This window comes from Colobus angolensis, unplaced genomic scaffold, assembly GCF_000951035.1.
Source record: "Colobus angolensis palliatus isolate OR3802 unplaced genomic scaffold, Cang.pa_1.0 Scaffold684, whole genome shotgun sequence".
NCBI classification, from domain to species: Eukaryota; Metazoa; Chordata; class Mammalia; order Primates; family Cercopithecidae; genus Colobus; species Colobus angolensis.
In genome coordinates, this window is record NW_012120532.1 from 357,578 (window position 1) to 375,150 (window position 17,573).

The 17,573-nt window shown below is 46.5% G+C and overlaps 1 protein-coding gene across 5 annotated transcripts in view; it reads right to left on the bottom strand.

Moving 5' to 3' along the window:
- CELF2 (CUGBP, Elav-like family member 2) overlaps positions 1 to 17,573 on the bottom strand; it is a 170,477-nt gene that overhangs the window by 49,513 nt on the left and 103,391 nt on the right. For all 5 annotated transcript variants that reach the window (XM_011926396.1, XM_011926397.1, XM_011926395.1 and 2 more), the window contains 2 exons: positions 15,532 to 15,690; positions 11,254 to 11,317 (listed from right to left, as the gene is read on the bottom strand). In XM_011926396.1, coding sequence (XP_011781786.1) covers positions 11,254 to 11,317; positions 15,532 to 15,690 — 223 coding nt within the window. The remainder of the gene's footprint in view (positions 1 to 11,253; positions 11,318 to 15,531; positions 15,691 to 17,573) is intronic.

Consider the following 17,573-nt stretch of genomic DNA (forward strand, 5'->3'; position numbering starts at 1 on the left):
ACAGAGCGAGACTCCATCAAAAAAAAAAAAAAAAAAAAGAAAAGAAAAAAGTTCCTGCTGTCTTGGTTGCTAAATGGATTTGCATTTTGTCCAAAGTGATACTCTATCTTCTTCCAGGAGACATCCAGGCCTTTTGGCTTAGGTTGAAAGCCAAGCACCTGCTTTTCAAAACTTACTTATTTCACAGGGATGCTTGAAAGCAGGACAGAAGTATCTGTAATCCTGTGAATTTCTGCAAGACAAGGGCAGACTTCCGGCAACCCTGCTTTATCAAGTGAACACAATCGGAAGAAAGCACTCCCTGGTTTTCTCTCATCAAGGGTCACACGGTGCCATATTCATGAGAACGTGGGTGTTGAGAGGCCCTGGTCTCATTTTTCAGTTTTACTTTGGGAAAACGGAGGAAATACGCAAGCTGCCTGGCCCTACTGCAGACCAACATAGTCCCAGCAAGGGGCTCTGTTTCCTACGAACACACGAATACATATGTGACTTGAATGTGAGGGAGCACCAAGGCTGTGTGAGGTCTTGCAAGGAGTGAGGTACGTTCACACACGTCTGTCCATGCCCTCTGGCTCTCTCACGATGCGTGCTTCCTCTAACATGAACCATGACCAGACCACACCACCAACATATGGCTGAGCACACAAGAACAGAGCTTAGCACCAAAATCAAAGCCTACAATATGCATCTGGCACCGATTAACAACAGGCAGAGCTCCCACTGTAGGCTGAGGCCAGCGGGTCCCCCTCCAGGACATAATAGGTCCCTTCCAGGTGGAAGCCTCAGTGATGGAGCTGTGTTGATGGCCTGGCTCAGCTGGCCCACTTGGGTCAGAGACATCAGGTCCCTGGCCAAGGCCTCACAGCCAAGGAGGAGACCCTCCTGGGCCTGGGCAGAGCCTTCTGCCCCCATCCCATAGCCTCCTCCTACGGAGATATGGTTTACATTTAATGCACATACTTTTTGTTAGCTGCAAATTTCTTTATATGTTTGTTTATAACTCTTTTGTGGCTCACATCATACCCTACGTTGACATTATTTATGTGTATTTCTTGCCCTCCCAACCAGATGTCAAGTTCCTTTAGGACAAAAATTTTGTCTTACTCATTTTCAAGTCCATGTAAACACACACACGCGCGCGCACAGTTGAATATATATAGTATGTGATAAGCAAATCTATGTAAGACAAACAGGGTAACAGACATTTTGACATTTACATAAATTGCTGTAAAGAGTATTGTCTATATAGAGCTAGCCAAGGTTTTAGTTTTCCCTATTCTTTATTAGTTCGTTGGTATTTACAACAGCATCAAATATTGGCTGTTTCCTCTCAATCATTAACTAATCCACTGTGCAAATACTTAATAGGGCCCATGTGTAGTCCTTCTCTCACCCACTGACATTCACTAAGGTCCTGGAACTGAGCCGACAGCACTCAGGTTCTCTCCACTGCCTGCTCCTTTAGGATCCAGGGCTGAGGGCCTGTGTGTCCTCCTCTACATTTCTCCTCCATACACTTTACCACCCAACAGAGTTTCTGACATTCTGCTAAGCCTCTCCCTGCTGCGGCCTGGGAAGTCCAGGGCGGGTGGCTGAGTCTCTGAGGCACCACACTGAGGCATGGCTAACGCTGCTCAACAGCCAGACTGCAAGGAAAGGAAAAACTACGGGTCAAGGAATCTTAGATGAAGAGTGGAGAGGAGGGGACACTGTGATCCCTAGCATCTGAGGGATCTGAGGACCAAAGGAGAGAAGAGTTAGTCAGAACCAATCAAGGAGGAGGATCCATATTTGCTCGTCCATCCATCCATCCACCCATCCATATATCCATCATCCACCCACCCACCCATCCATCCGTCCAACTATCCATCCTTCCACCTAACTCTCCATCCACAGATCCATTATCCTCCCACCCATCCATCATCCATCTACCCCATCCATCATCCACACACCCATCCATCTCTCATCCACACACCCGTCCATCCCTCACTGTGGGATAGATGCTCCCACCCATCTATCCATCCATCCACACACCTATCATCCACCTATCCATCCATTATTCTCCCATCCATCCATCCATCCATCATCCATCCACCATCCATCCACCCACCATCCATCCACCCACCCACATATCTACCCAACTATCCATCCATCTTCCCACCCATCCATCACCCTCCCACCCATCCATCCATTATCCTCCCACCCGTCCATTCATCATCCTCCCACCCATTCATCCATCATTCACCCATCATCCATCCACCCACCCACATATCTACCCAACTATCCATCCATCCTCCCATCCATCCATCCATTATCCTCCCACCCATCCATCCATCATCCACACAGCCACTCATCCTTCATCAACACACCCATCCATCCCTCATTGTGGTATGGATCCTCCCACCCATCCATCCATCTATCTATCATTCACTCACCATCTATCCATCATCCACCCATCCACTTATCCATCCATCATCCACCCACCCCTCCGTCCATCATGCTCCCACCCATCCATCCATCATCCACCCACCACACACTCATCCATCATCCACCCACCACACACTCATCCATCATCCACCTATCACACACTCATCCGTCATCCACCCACCCCTCCATCCATCATCCACACACCACACAGTCATTCCTCATCCACTCCATCCATCATCCACCCACCATACACCCATCCACTCATCATGTACTCCACATCCATCTATGATCTGGCACTGATTAATGACAAGCAGAGCCACCATTCTAGGCTCAGGCCAGGGGGTCTCCCTCCAGGACATATCTGACCCACCCATCCATCCATCATCCACCCACCCATTATCCACCCAATGTCCATCAACCATGCATCCACCCACCCACTCATCCATTATTCACCCCCATCCATCATCTACTCACCCACCCATCTACCCACCCACCCATCATCCACCCATCTATCCGTTCACCATCCATCATCACCCATCCATCCATTATCCACCCACTCACTCACCCATCATCTACTCATCCATCCATCCATCCATCCATCCATCCGTCCGTCCATCCATCCATGCAGTAGTTACTGAGTGGTCATGATGGGCTAGACCCTGTGCAAGACACTAAGGATAAAGTAAAAAACATGATAGTCCATGTACCTGAGCAGATTGCTGGATATCAGAGCAGGAAGATGTCAGGGTGTGGGGAAGAAATCCTGCCAGTTCATCAGTTTCTTGAAATAGGCCCAGATTCAGAATGAAATCCTCCCTGAAGTCTTTGATTCGATGGGGATGGTAGAGGAGCATAGGAAAGCACAGCCCAGCTGAGGAGCTGCAGGAGATGTCATCCCTTCCAGCCTATCCCTCTCCTAGTCCTTGTGTGCCGACCCATGAGGCTTTCATGGTCCTCCCTACTTTTATTTTCAAAACGAAGTGCTCATGAGCCAGGTGTGCTAGCGTGTGCCTATAGTTCCAGTGACTCAGGAGGCTGAGGCTAAAGGATCACTCGGGCCCAGTCCAGCCTGGGCAACAGAATGAGACCCTATCTCTTAAAGAAAAAAGAAGCGCTTGTATACCAGGGGTGAGGCAGGGCAGCTTACCTGCTCACGTTTCTTGGAACACAAGCTCTACTGGTGACACCAGGGACAACAGCAGCAATCACCATCACCTCCCGAAGGCAGTGCAGGCTGGTCAAGAAGAGCTCAGGCCCTGCTCTCACACAACCTGGGCTGAAAGCTGGCTCTGCCTCACCTACCGCCAGCCTGTTACCTGGAGCAAGCTGGTTACCTGTTTGGGGTTTTCAACTATAAAGTGCGACTGAAGTAGAACCCACCTCTTGAGGATTAAGAGATTAAATGGGTCAACACACAGAAAGCTCAAACAACAATGCCTAGTGTAGAGTGAAGCTCAAAAAAGAAGCTCTCAGACTAATAACTGCGATAATTCTGTCCTAAACGATGATGACAACAGAAGCAAGAACAAAGTGCATGCCAGGCAAGCTCCTCCATTCTTTACCTGTGCTCTGCTAATAGGGTTCCTAACACATCCCCGTGGTGTGGGCACTGTGACCCTTGTACATGTTACAGAGGAAACGGGCGTGAAGAAGTGAAAACACCATGAGCCATTCTCCAAGGGTCGCTCCCTGAAAGGAGAGCCCCGCCCTTTCCCTGGGTGCCTGTCCTCTCCCTGCCAGCCTGGCCTGCCCACGAGCTACCCTTTGCCCTCTCGGTCCCCATCTGGAGCTCTTCTGACCTACTCTTCCTTCTCCTGTGCTTTGGCATCCGTTTTATTCCTTAAACTTTGCCTCTGAGAGAAGTTTAGACGGGATAGGGAGGGAGGAAGAGGAAGGAAAGGGCTGGTCCAGCACAGGGTTTCAAAAGGCAATGTGGCAGGGGCCCAGAAGTTAACTCCACTCCCCAGGTCCCCATATCCGCTGGGACTGGCCTTGCTCGCCCCACCACAGTCTGAACAGATGTGAGAGCTGGGGCGGATTCCAGGCTAGTGCTGCTTCACCAGGCAATGCCACTCCCTGCCCCAGGGTCCAAGAACATTGGGGCCAATACGAATTTCGTGCCTGCTGCCTGAATGCCAGAAGGCTGGGAATGAACTTGTGATCTTGTCTTCATTTGTAGCGAAGAACTAGGTTAACCACTTAGCCACTAACGACTTACCTATGTACTACATTTTGCTCTCTCAATCAATTTGGCAATTAACACACGTATATATTTTTTGAGACAGGGTCTTGCTATGTCACCAGGGCAGGAGTGAAATTATGGCTCACTGCAGCCATCATCTCCCAGGTTCAAACGATTCTCCCACCTCAGCCCCCTGAGTAGCTGGGACTACAGGTGCTTGCCACCACACCCAGCTAATTTTTGTAGAGAAGGGTTTTGCTGTGTTGTCCAGGCTGGTCTGGAACTCCTGGGCTCAAGAGCTCCTTGCCTGCTTCTGCCTCCCAAAGTGCTGGGACTACAGGTGTGAGCCGCCACACCTGGCCTCATTTCTTAACGTGCTTTTCTTCTGCATTCATCCCCAGAATCCCATATATTACAGACCACTGGCTCTAGCTGCCTCAGTGACCAGACAGACCATCATCCGCTGCTGCCTCAGTGCTCTTCGTCGTGTTCTTTGTCTACCCCACATCAGGCCCCTGAACTTGGTGCTTCTGAGGCAGAGGTCCCTGACAGGGTTTAGGGTCTCTGCAAACTCTCTGAAATCTTATGAAAAAGTACGTGTGTGATGTGCATGCAAAATGTTTTTGGTGACAGATCCTCAACAGCTGAAGAACGTCTGACCTCCTTAGACAATCTGAAAGAGATATGAGTGGTAGTAGAAAATCACTGCGTGAGAGCCCAGGGGTGCAGCAGTGACTTGGGCCGTCAGGAAAGAAATGAGAGTTGAGGAGTGAGGACACAGAGAAGAGAGAGGATGAAGGAGACAGTGCCTCCTCCCAGTCTGAACACATACACACACACTTGCACCCAGGCACACACACACACACCAGCATAAGCAGCAGCCAGGTGAGCCCGAGACTAGCCCTCTAGTCTTAGCTACCTTCCTGGGCACAGGTGACAATGGGGGAGGATCCAGTGGAGGCTGGAGCCAGGAAGCCCCAGAGAATAGCCCTTGAGACCCCTAGGACTTCCCCTGCCGCCTGGGCATCTCACTCCAACCAGGGCTGAGGCTGGAGGGCAGTGAGGGCACCGTTTCCCCCGCCCAGAGCAGCCTCTGTCCACTCAGCTGGGCAGAGGCTGTGGCCCATGTGTTCTCTGTCCTGTCCAATGGACTTCCCCGCACCTACCGATCTTAAAGGCGCTACTGACCGTCTCACGCTGTCACACCACAGTAATAACCCGAGGTGAGAATAGCGTGGGGACTGTCTTGGCCCTGGTATTCCTGGGCCCTTCCCTGGCAATGATGCACATCCCCGGTGGCTGATGTCTTGGCTCCTCCCGTCACAGATGGATCCACAGCCACAGTGCCATCACTTGGAACGTGGTCATCTCTCCTGCCCGCCTTCCCCTCCTACGTTGGGGAGAAGCGGTTTTGGGGAAAGGCACTGGCTCGATGTGCAGACACCAGCCAGGGCAGCTGGGTGAAGACAGAGGTTCCCTCTCCCGCCGTAGCCTGACCAGGCTTCTCGGGCACAGGCGTCAGGCGCAGGCCTGCTCCTGGATGGGGCGCGGGGCCTCTCCTGAGACTCCCCTTATTCCTCCCCAGAGCTGACAGCGGGCTTCACTTCGGCTTATCTAGAAGTCGTCTTTCTGGTTCCTCTCTGTTGCTCTCTTTTCTGAGGTACGTGGGTGCCCCGTCCTTTCCCTGTCTCAGCCCCTCTCCCCGGTGCCTCCTCAGTCTGCACCCCAAGTCACACTTTCTCCCACACGCTCATCCTGAAAGGGTACCAGACAGAGAGGCACGGGCACACGCTTGGCAAATAGTTCCTCTCTGAGAAGAAAAACCGCATTTGACTTTATGAAGCACTCTGCTCAGATGGGCACCTCTCGAACCAGGGGCAATAATCCGGGTGACTGAACATGCAAAACATTTAAGTAAGTTTTAGGAACTCTAACAACGGGCTATGAAGATGGCAAAGAAAGTTGAGAATACAGGAATTCAACTTTTCATTCAATACTTGGGGAAAAAAATCCTCCTCAAAACGAAGAAATTATGTACCAAACAGATGCGCAATATGCCTACTTGAAATTTAAGATTAAAAAAAAATATTTATAAGGAGAAGGGCATGAAAATTTAATTTAATGTTCACCTTAGGTAATTTTGTGTCTTATTGTTCATAGCAATTACCATAAATCTGCATATCAATAAGCATGAACAGATGTCAGTTGTTACAAGTGCTTGCCAATCAGGTCTGTTAAAAAGTGACAGATGGGTGGTTATAGAATGTTCTCATAAGGCCTATTAGCACATTCGCAGGAAGCGTCTGCAGTGCGGACTGCTGGAGACTCAGCTTGGGGAGGAACCAAGTTCTGCGTGGGTCTCTGTGGATGTACCAAGCACACTTCACAACTCCGGGAGCGCCTCCAATTTGACATTCTCAGACCTCTGATACACTGTTTTTGCAAATGTCTTCCCTCCTCTCCACTTGTGCCAGACACCAAGACAGTCTTCTAAGAGAACAGATCTCAAGTTGATAAAAGAAGGGCTGCTTCACGGTTTTAAGCAAATATTTGCACTCTACAATTTTATTGTTACCTTCAAAACTTAGACCAGATATTCTGGAAGGGAATAACTACTTGCTTTACTCAGAATCAGGACTGAAACGAAGCCGTTTCCTCCTGTTCATCAAAAGACACTTCCACCGCAGCTTCACAACCTCTGTAACTGGTTTAGTAACAATTCTTTATCCTAGAAAAAAAAGTCCCCCCTAACAAAGAAAAACCCACTCGTGATAAACTTGAGATGTTTTCCAGGATGGAGGGAGGCAACTTTCCTATAACCATCTCTGAAGTGCTTCCTAACAGTGTGGGGGCCGTGAAACTCACCTGAAGGGACTGAGACACAGAGCACAGTTTGCCAGCCTGGGTTTGTGTCGGTGAACTGGACCTGAAGCTTGGTCCTGCCACCTACTAGCTTAGTGCCTTCGGACAAGTCTGCTAACCTCTTTAAGCCTCAGTTGCCCAGCCGTGCAGTGGGCTAGAGTCCCTACTTTTCATCTTCCCTTTTTCCAGTTGTAACGTAGTAACAAAGTGGTAGTCGTGTCCTTAGCTTGCTATGAGGATAGCTGCATGATTTTTAAAAGGAGCTTTGTTAAAAGCAAAATGGTAAAACACTACCCCTCGTTTTTCTACTATGATGTTCTTTTAGAGTTGAGAGTTGTTATAAACAAATGAAAGGCAGAGAAGACACTTTCTCTTATTCCTTTTCTCTTTCAAGAAAAATCCAAGCTCTCAGCCCAAACTCAGACCCCAAGCTTCTGAGATTTCAGAAATTCACGGAACAAGTATCACTGCTGAGTGAGAAATGGACACGTTTTTATTACAAATTTTAAGAGGGAAAATAAAAACCAACCAACTCCAAGCAGGCACAAAAAGTAGATAGAAAAGCCGTCAGTTTATCAAGGTATGTTCCTAATCCATTTTCTGCTTCTAAATTCCATATTTCGTAAAGGTTCTCTTGGATAAAAACCATAAAGCACACCTGAAGTTATTTTTAGTTTGAGGGGAAAAATGGTAAGATTTTTTGGGAAAGAAAGTACAGCTGACGTCTCCTTCAATTTTATTGATGCAACTACTTAGGAACCAGTCATCTCAAATTTCTCTTTCTTTCTTTTTTGGTTTTATTTTCTCCTGAAACTGAAAATGTTTTACCCATATAAATGTGGCATATTACACTCTAGCTATAAGCCTTATCTCCTGAAGGACACACCAGGATGTCTGAGGGTTGTTCACAACAAAATATTATTCGTTTCTGAAATCGGTTTTCACTTTTTGGTGACAGTATTCCAGGCTGGACTGCCTGAATTTTAGATGCAGAGATCATTATATATACGTCAATGTAATACAGAAAAATTACATGTGAATTGTTGATGCGCCCACTCTAAGTAGGACACACTATCAGTCACTCAGTAAGTACTGTAACATCAGGTGGTGTCTGGGATAAATAACCTCTCGGCTTTCTTCAATCCCACTACCATATGCTTTCTATTGTATTTGTTATGTTTTATGTTATACAAACTATCCCCAAATCCTCAACAACTCATTTGTAAAGATACTATCATTAGTTTAACGTTCCTTTGGTCTATACATATTGCTGAAGTCATATTTCTTAATTTAAAAACCGGGCATTTAACTTAGGCTCCACTGGGGATTTATGTCTGTTGAGTTAGAAATCTATTCACTCATCTGCTCGAGGACACTCATGAGCAGCTCTTAGAGGGGTGAGAGCTGAGTCTGCCGGCCACTGGGTCATGCTCTCCTGGAGCACCGAAGAGTATCCACAGAGTATCCTGAAGCATCCAGGGGGGTGAGGGCAGAGGGAAGGAAGCAAAGGGCTCCGGGGAATTCGGGAGAGAGGCGCCCCTCTCACATTTAGGGGAGCTGGGAAAGCTTCTCCCAGGAAGGAACCTCTATCGCCCATTCACCATGATCACTCCATAACATGGGCACAGACTCATGGCAAGGGCAGAGGTAAGCCCCACTTCTGGGACAAGACAAGAGAGTAGGAGAGGCCATATAAACTTTTCTTCACTGGTGGAAAAAGTACTCCAAACCATAATACTTCAAATACGCAGGAAGAGGAGACCTGACGATCCCTTTAAATGCAAGGTATCCTTCACCGAGCCCGACAGCTACACCTTGAAGACTGTGAATATTCCAAAGACTTTGAATACTCCACATGATGGTAGGGAATGGCCTGTCCAGCGTTTGATTTCCTAGCCTATGTGGACTTAGCGTGCTGAATTTCACACATTGAGGATTCAAGAAATTGATAATTTGGGAGGCTCAGAGCACATACGGATTGCCTTTAAATTAGCCATCTGCTCCTCGGCACCTTGTAAGGTGACTCCCAGATACCCTCAGTTTTCAAATGAGCAGGCAGAACATGCGGGGGCTGGCATCCTGACCTGCGGCTGGTGCGGCACAGGCACACACATCCTAATGAAAGATGACAGGGCACGCTGTGCACCCGGGACACCACGCTCGGCAGCAGCCTCAGGACCCAGTGACCTTCTCTGCATAATTCAACTGTGGGAGTAGAAAAGCCTGAGGCCACCTCTAAGGAAAGCCCCTAATTTCAGATCCCGGGGAGTCCATACTATGTGAGAAAAGCAAATCTCCCATGGGCTGAAAGTGTGACAAATCTTAGCATTTATTTTAGAGCTTGCAATCAGGAGGTTTTTTCTTTTAAAACACAGAAAATCCCCTGAATATTTTACTTATCTCTCTCCAGCTCCTTTCACAGAATTAAAAATAAATTAACCATTCAATGTGATTCTTAGCTCCAAGGCCAGCTTCCGGAACCATATTGGTAGACACTGCTGAATGATTTACCTATCATTTCAAGTTATGTGTTATTTCTAATAATCCAAAAGCTATGTTACAAGGAACCAGGTGGCGGTGCCGATGGATTTAAAGCCCAACGATGAATTCGGTAGTGTTTTTATTGCGGGTCAAGGAAGACCATCAGCTGATGAGTTTCCAGGAGCCACAGGCCACCACGGCTGGGCTGCCAATCACACACCACGCCCAGGGAGAAGCCCCCTTGAAAGTTTTTCCGGATTCATTCAAAGTGAAACAAGAAAAAACAAACAAACAAACAAAACCCAAGGACACATATTTAAAAAAAGAAACAGCAATATGGAAAAAAGGAGTTTTCATGGTGACAAAGAAAAAACGCTTCGTTCTGCACATGCAGGTTTCATTGCACTGATTCAGGGTGTCCTTGGTTAAAACAAACCATGCTTGGTTCTAATATGCCAAAAACCTGTTCTTCTCCTTGCCCTCTACCCCCACCTTTTTGGAATGAAACAAGGAAAAGGCTCTCTGACCATTCCTCATGGCAGGTTAATGGGCACCTGTGTTCTGATTTATTGCACTTGCTGCCTTCCCTGGCCTCGTGTTAGGTAGGGAAATCGGCATGGAAGGTGGCACAGCAGGAGTGACCTTTCGCTAATCACTGCACCTCAGTTACTACTGGCGCAGCTCATTAGAAGAAGGAATCCTTCAACGAGCTGGCTTTCAAATGCAGTCACACTTTGATTTTCTCGAGAACAAAGATTCTGCTTTCACATAAAAGCTTCTGATGCACGATTCTGTCAACTGGGGCACTACAGTAAAAAAGCCACCCTGTTAATTGTCTGTCGTTATCAAGGGGCTGCAAACCGCATCAAAGATAGGCCTGCAATCCTGGGTTTCATTACGGAGGTCAGAACATTTTTATTGACTGTCTATTATTAAAATTTTAGAGGGGTGTCAATCATTTGGCTGCCCTAGATATAGGGATCTGGATGGAAAGCCCCCAGTAATCAATCTTATTTATAAAAACAACAAATGACTAGTCATTTGTTGATATAGATGCCAAGCAGGATTTCTCAGCCCCTTCATTCTATAGCTGACATGCACAGTGAAGGTGGGTGGGTAATCTAAGAGGTAGCAGAGACACTTCAGAGCAGGCAGTTCCAAAGTTAACACCAGACAAAAAGCTAACAAGTCTGATCACCGCTCTTGGTTCTCTTCCCCTGCTTCTTCTTTGTCCTAGGAACCAACTCCAAATTCTGACAATGGCATAGTCAAAAAGAGAGGCGTGCTTCCTGACTTACCTGCCATTTGTTGAATGCCGCTGAACGCGCCCAGGTTGCTGGAGGAGGTGGCCTGCTGCAGGAGCTGCGGATGAATGCACAAGGACAGAGTCAGGGCTCGGTGGAGAAGGTGAGAGCAAAGTAACTCCCTCATTAAACTGGGGACAAATTCAGTTTACTTTGCATTTGCAGGGTTGGTTGCTATTGCCTATTGATGGACTGAAGGTCCCCAGAGCTGGGGCTGTAAATCCATATTCATGTCTAATCTCTATTAAGAAACACAGACACTGGGGAAACTCACTAACACTGCTGCCTTTAAACAATTAATCAATTTACTCTTTTTAACAACCAGGTGTTAAATCTATTGAAACCAACATAGCGTGACTAATTATTTCTCTCTGTAGTCTAGCAGTTACCATAACTCATCTCTGTCAATCAGGGTCCATTCCCTCCCTCTCTTCTACTTTCCAGCACTGTTCAGCTTTCTTCATCCTTCATCAGAAGCACATGAGTTCACTGACTTTATGTTGGCACATGGTGCCAACATAAAGATCATCACGGTAACTACGAACATGAATACATCTATTCACAGCTGTACAGTTGCAGCCACCACTACAGGACCAAGCAAATGGGCAGCCTCGCTGCAGAGTGAAACATACAGCTCGTCAAAACTTAGAACTATCTGGTGCTATGTGCGTCGAAGTCACGCATTGTAAATGCCAATCTTTAAAAACATTATTATACCTGCGAGGAAGTCTACATTTTCTACTAGTGCTTTCAGGGCTGCATTTTTCCTGCCGCGCAGAGTGAGTGGGTGCCATGAGATAAAGGCAAGGAGCCCCTGGGGTGCAGCTCGACTTGTCCAACTCAGCTGAACCGCAGGTTAACTTAGGTGAAAGACTGAGTGTTGGGCTGAACTTACGGATCTTCTTTTTGGTAAGGTAGACCAGTACAGACACAGTTAGCAGTGGCGCCAAGCATATAGTTATCTCCTATATTCAAATATACTTGGATACCAGAAACATAGATTTACCACATTTATTACTGAAATATTGTTGTCACACTGTGTACTTAGGAGGAACAAGATTAATTCACTATTTTAAAAACAACTTTCAGAGCCAGGTGTGGTGGCACACATCTGTAATCCCAGGACTTTGGGAGGCCAAGATGGGGGGATCACTTGAGGTTAAGAGTTCGAGAGTAGCCTGGCCAACATGGCAACACCCCCATCTCCAGTTAAATTACAAAAATTAGCCAGGTGTGGTTGCACATGCCTGTAATCTAAGCTTCTTAGGAGGCTGAGGCATGAGAACTGCTTGAGCCTGGGAGACGGAGGCTGCAGTGGGCAGAGATGGTGCCACAACACTCCAACCTGAGCAACAGAGTGAGACTCTGTCTGAAAAAAAAAAAAAAAAAAAAGGTTTCAGAGTTGATTTGGGGCTCTGTGAAACAAGCTAGAACATTGTTCCTCTGGGGAAGTCCAGGTCTTTCCAGTTTGATACGAAAAACCCTACACATGGATATGGCTCAAAAATGGATCCTAATTGAGGTAACAGCACTAAGCAGTGTGGAATTATCAGTGGCTGATTCCAGCAGTCCCTAACCTTTTTGGCACCGGGGACAAGTTTCGTGGAAGACAATTTTCCCACAGACCAGGGGTTGAGGGGAAGGTTTTGAGATGAAACTGCTCCACCTCAGCTCATCGGGCATTAGATTCTCATAAGGAGCACGCAACCTAGACCCCTCGGCATGTGTACTTTACAACAGGTTCGTGCTCCTAGGAGATTCTGAGGCTGCTGCTGACCTGATGGGAGGTGGGACTCGGGCAGTAATGCTCACTCGCCTGCCGCTCCCCTCCCGCTGGGCAGTCTGGTTCCTAACAGGCTGTGGACTGGTACCGGTACTCAGCCCAGGGGTTGGGGACCCTTGGCTGATTCAACTCAAGCCTCACGTACAATGATATTATGGGACTTCATACCATCAGGTACTAAAACCAAGAAAAGTCTGTGTTGAGTCATTCCTCTCCATTCCTTGCCCACACACATACTCTCACACACACAGAAAGAGGAAGAGAGCGGGGAAGAGGGGGTGGGAAAAGCTAGGGACTGTCCATTGTAATAGTAAGGCCTTATTTTGGTTTCATCTGTTGGGTTTCTCACTCTCTTGCACTTATCAACTCCAACGTCCTCCTCATAGTCAATGATTTTAAATTTTAAAAATTAAGCTAGCCTTGAAGATGTTTAGAGGAGTTAAAAACACCTATTGAGGTAAGTGGAAATACCTGGAGTGTCATTAAACAACCACCCAGGATTATTGCCATGGATAACCAACCTCTGGGGAGCCAGGGTCAGAATCTACCACTCAAGGTAGCTAAGGGCTCTTTGAGAGAAAGGGCTTTTCAGCTGAAAGGCAGTAGAACAAACATGGCCGAGAAAGAATCACTCGTGGCAGAGGGAAACGTAGTAAGAGCTTCTAACAACATGTTTCTATAAACGAGGCTGAGATTTACTCTCCTTCACATACACAAACAATTTGCAGATGCGGTCCCAGAAACATGTGCCAGAGATTTCTGTGAGCCGTGGGGGCACAGGGGATGTGCTAGTAGAAGACAGAGTGGACATGTGTCTCAGTTTTCAGAAATGGTGGATGAGGGAAGCCGGATTCTTAGAAAGTACAGGAAGGTGAATGAGCATGATGTCAGCCTTGGACAAAAATTCTGGTACACAGAATCGTCTGTGAGCATCTGAACAGCACACATTTGTGGAAAAGAAATGTCAAGTTAGACTCATTTCTTTTTTAAAAGCAATTTTTAGACTGCTAAGTCAAGAAAAAAATGGCAGAGCAAACAGATTTTAGCAAGACAGCTGACAAAATCTCTCATGGTATCTTCATGGACAAGGTAGAGAAATGGACAGAAAGTGATGGGAACTTGAGCCAACGCTTTTGCTAACAGCACAGAGGAAGACAGGAAAAGGATGCTTCTCATTCATTCATCAAATATGTACTGAAGAGTTATTATATACCAGACCCCACTGGGCACTGGGGGTGGGGCAGCTAAAAAGATGAAGGTGACCCACAGCAGCACCCAGAGTCCTCAAAGAGGCAGTATGGCCAGCCAGTGGGACATGCAGGGCTGAAGCCCTATCGGCCACTAGCAGCTGGTTGATTCTGGGTAATGTTATGTAACGTCTCTGAGTCTCCCTTTCTTCATCTGTCCTACAAGCTGGGTAATCTCACCTTCCAAGGTGGAATAGGGAGGATAATTTGACGCAATAGCACAACTTCTGCTACAAAGTAAAGCTAATGGGTGACAGGATCCCAAGAGGGATAGTTAAAATGTAAAATGACAGAATGAGGACCCAATACATGTAGGGTACGTGTACACACACACACACACACACACACCCTCTCTGAGGCTGGAATAAAAGGCCCAAACCCATAATGTGAAATTATATTAATAAATGTGAAGTCCAACACTTATGTTCCAAAGCAGAAAAATGGGGTAGAAGAGCACAATTTAGCAGTAATTCAAATAAAAATAAAATCTTTGGAGTACTGGCTGCCTTCCAGCCCGCATCTGCCATGGTTACTACAAATGCCGCTCTCAAGCTCCAGTCAGATGCCCTCAAGTCCACACTAGGGGTTACTACTCTGTCCTGTTCAGATCTCGCTGTGGGGACTGTCTTAAATTCTGGTCACTGTGTTTCAATAAAGATACTGACAAAGTGGAACGGAGAGCATGAGTAAACAACCAGAAAGCTCAAGTTCAGACACCATGAGATGTAAGGAATGGCTGAAAGAACTGGGTCTGTTGGGGCTTGAAATATAACAGAATTTTGTTGGTTTCAAATAGATGAAGTAAGAAACACTTGACTTCATCAACCCGGTTCCACTGCGAAAAGCCAGGATCGTGGAATGGAAGTTCTGGGAGATTTCACCTGACGTCCTGCTGCGGCAGACCCTGACCTGACAGGGATGAGTCCGCCAGCCCAGTGGCCTCCCTCTCGTTACATCATCAGCTGCGTCTCTTCTAACTCAGGGCGTTGGGGCACCTTTCAAACACGGGTTAGAAGTTTAACCTGTGGGACTTTGCCCAGCCTACATCAGGCAGGAATTCAATTAGTCCTGTTCTTAACAGAATCATTCTAACTTGGAAAAATATCCTGCATAAATGCTGATTTCAATAATTCCCCGAGACTGAAAATGTACTGAAAACGAATGCCTCAGCATAGGGAGGGGAAAAGTCAGTTTGCAGAGTTTCCGCGGGTGAGGACCATACTGGCATTGCCCAGCACTTACCGCCAGATACTGCGGGGTCAGTCCACCCAGCCCCGTCAGGTTCCCCCAGGTGGCAGTGTTGAGCTGCTGCATCTGCTGAGCGAGCTGCTGCTGGAGGCGCCTTTGCTCTTTGTCCTTCTGAGTGTCAGCAAACTTCACCACGATAGGTGAAGAGCAGCCCTGTGGTCAGACACATTGGAAAGTGGAGAGGGGGTTACAGGCTGGCGGAATCCGCTCACGACACTCAGCACCGGAGCTACCTTTCTGCACTAGGCTGGAGCACATGGAATGGGCTGAAATGGTTTAAAATGGTTTGATATTCCTTCTTCTTCTCTGAACAGTACCATCAACAGAAAATTCCAGATACTGCCAGTGGTTTCTTTGGGGGATATGGTGGTCGGTGAAGTCACTTGCTTTCTTGCTCTGATTAGTAACTGCCTCTCCTTCTCTCTTCCTGTGTCTTCCTTCAACCTTGCAGGACCTCCTTACCGACAACAGACCCTTCCAAGGTTCTTTAATTGAGCTTCACGGTTTGCTCGTCTTAAAGACAGACTTGGCTTTGTGTGTCTGCCCGTGTCCACAGATGGATAGAGGACAAAGGGGACAATCTGTAATGGGAATGGCCACGTCTCTCATTCATTTATCTTTTACTCTTTCCCATTTTCAGTTATGGACCTGTGAACTTTGGGATTGTGAAAATCCTAGCGACCCAGCAATCATAGGGAAAAGGGCTTCATTTTAGTTATGTGGATGAGGGCAGGAGATATTCAGAGAACGCAGGCATTTTCCAAAGTAACCGTTCACGTTTTCAGAGAGGCCTCTTCCCTCAGCACACCTGCTCTACCCTCTACCAGCCATCCCTGGAGCTGGTGCAAACCCAAAAAACAGAAGCACATTCTAGCCAAAGGAGATAGACCGTGAACAGCAGACAGAGGAGTCCACTTGGCTTCTTTCTCTAATGAACCTCACCATTCTAGCAGCTTCTTTCAGTTTTAATTTCCTTTAAAAGGCAAGGAGTAGGGGTAGCGAGACAGAAATGGCCAAAGGTCACAGAATTCACTTCTGAGCTAGATAAAATCATCAGGGATAATAAGGGCCTAACACTCCAAGCACGAAGACCTCCTTTCCAAAGCACCTTTGCAACATTTGCCACTTGGTAAGCAACTCAGCAGAAGTCTCCACCTCCTTCCCCAGCCTCTTCTTCTCCTTTGTGTGGCTTGCCTACACATTTCATCACAATTAAAGCTGTTCAATTTTGCTGAGGTATAAAGAAATAATTCTACCCGAGTGATTAAAATAAAAACTTTTATTGAAACTCAGCATGATAATAGACCTCTCTCTCTCTCTCTGTCCTCTCAGAAATGTTATATTCCTATTTAAATGAGATTCTCTGTTCCATTCCCTTTGGGTCATGTTGCTCTTTTCTGGAAAACAAACGCATTTATTTTTTTCCTTATCACCTTGAGTAGTTATTGGGGTGCAGTTCTGAATACATGAGGATATCATGTCTGTTAATAAAAAAAAGTGAGAAAAATGAGATGAATATGTCAGTGTTAAACGTCTAGCCTACTGGTCTTCAGCTCTGGTAGGCCGAGTCATGGTACAGAATGTTAAATGTCAGTAAATTGCACAAAAATAGTATTTCCATCATTTAAAAAAAATTTGTAATTCATTTTTCTGTATCTGTTCCATGTTTCAGTACTTCACTTAAAAGAGAGCAACATACTTTGAAGATTACGTAGAGAGGGGGTTTTGCATGGAAAAGGGTTGTCATTGTTCCATCACGTTTGTTCCATAACAAATTATAGCATCTCTCCTAACAGAACATCTATTTTTTTCTGCCTTAAATAGTAAAAAATGATATAAAAGCAGAAAATTAGGCCAATGATTATAGCTTAAAAAATAATTTTTTAAACCATGAAACACAGGGCAGGGATAGAGTGAAGGCAAGTGGAGAAATAAAAGACATGATATAAAATTAATTGTTTTTAAGACCTTGTTCTTTCAACATTCACATCATTGTGAATTAGGTAATACATCTTGGTTAAAGACATATGCCAGAG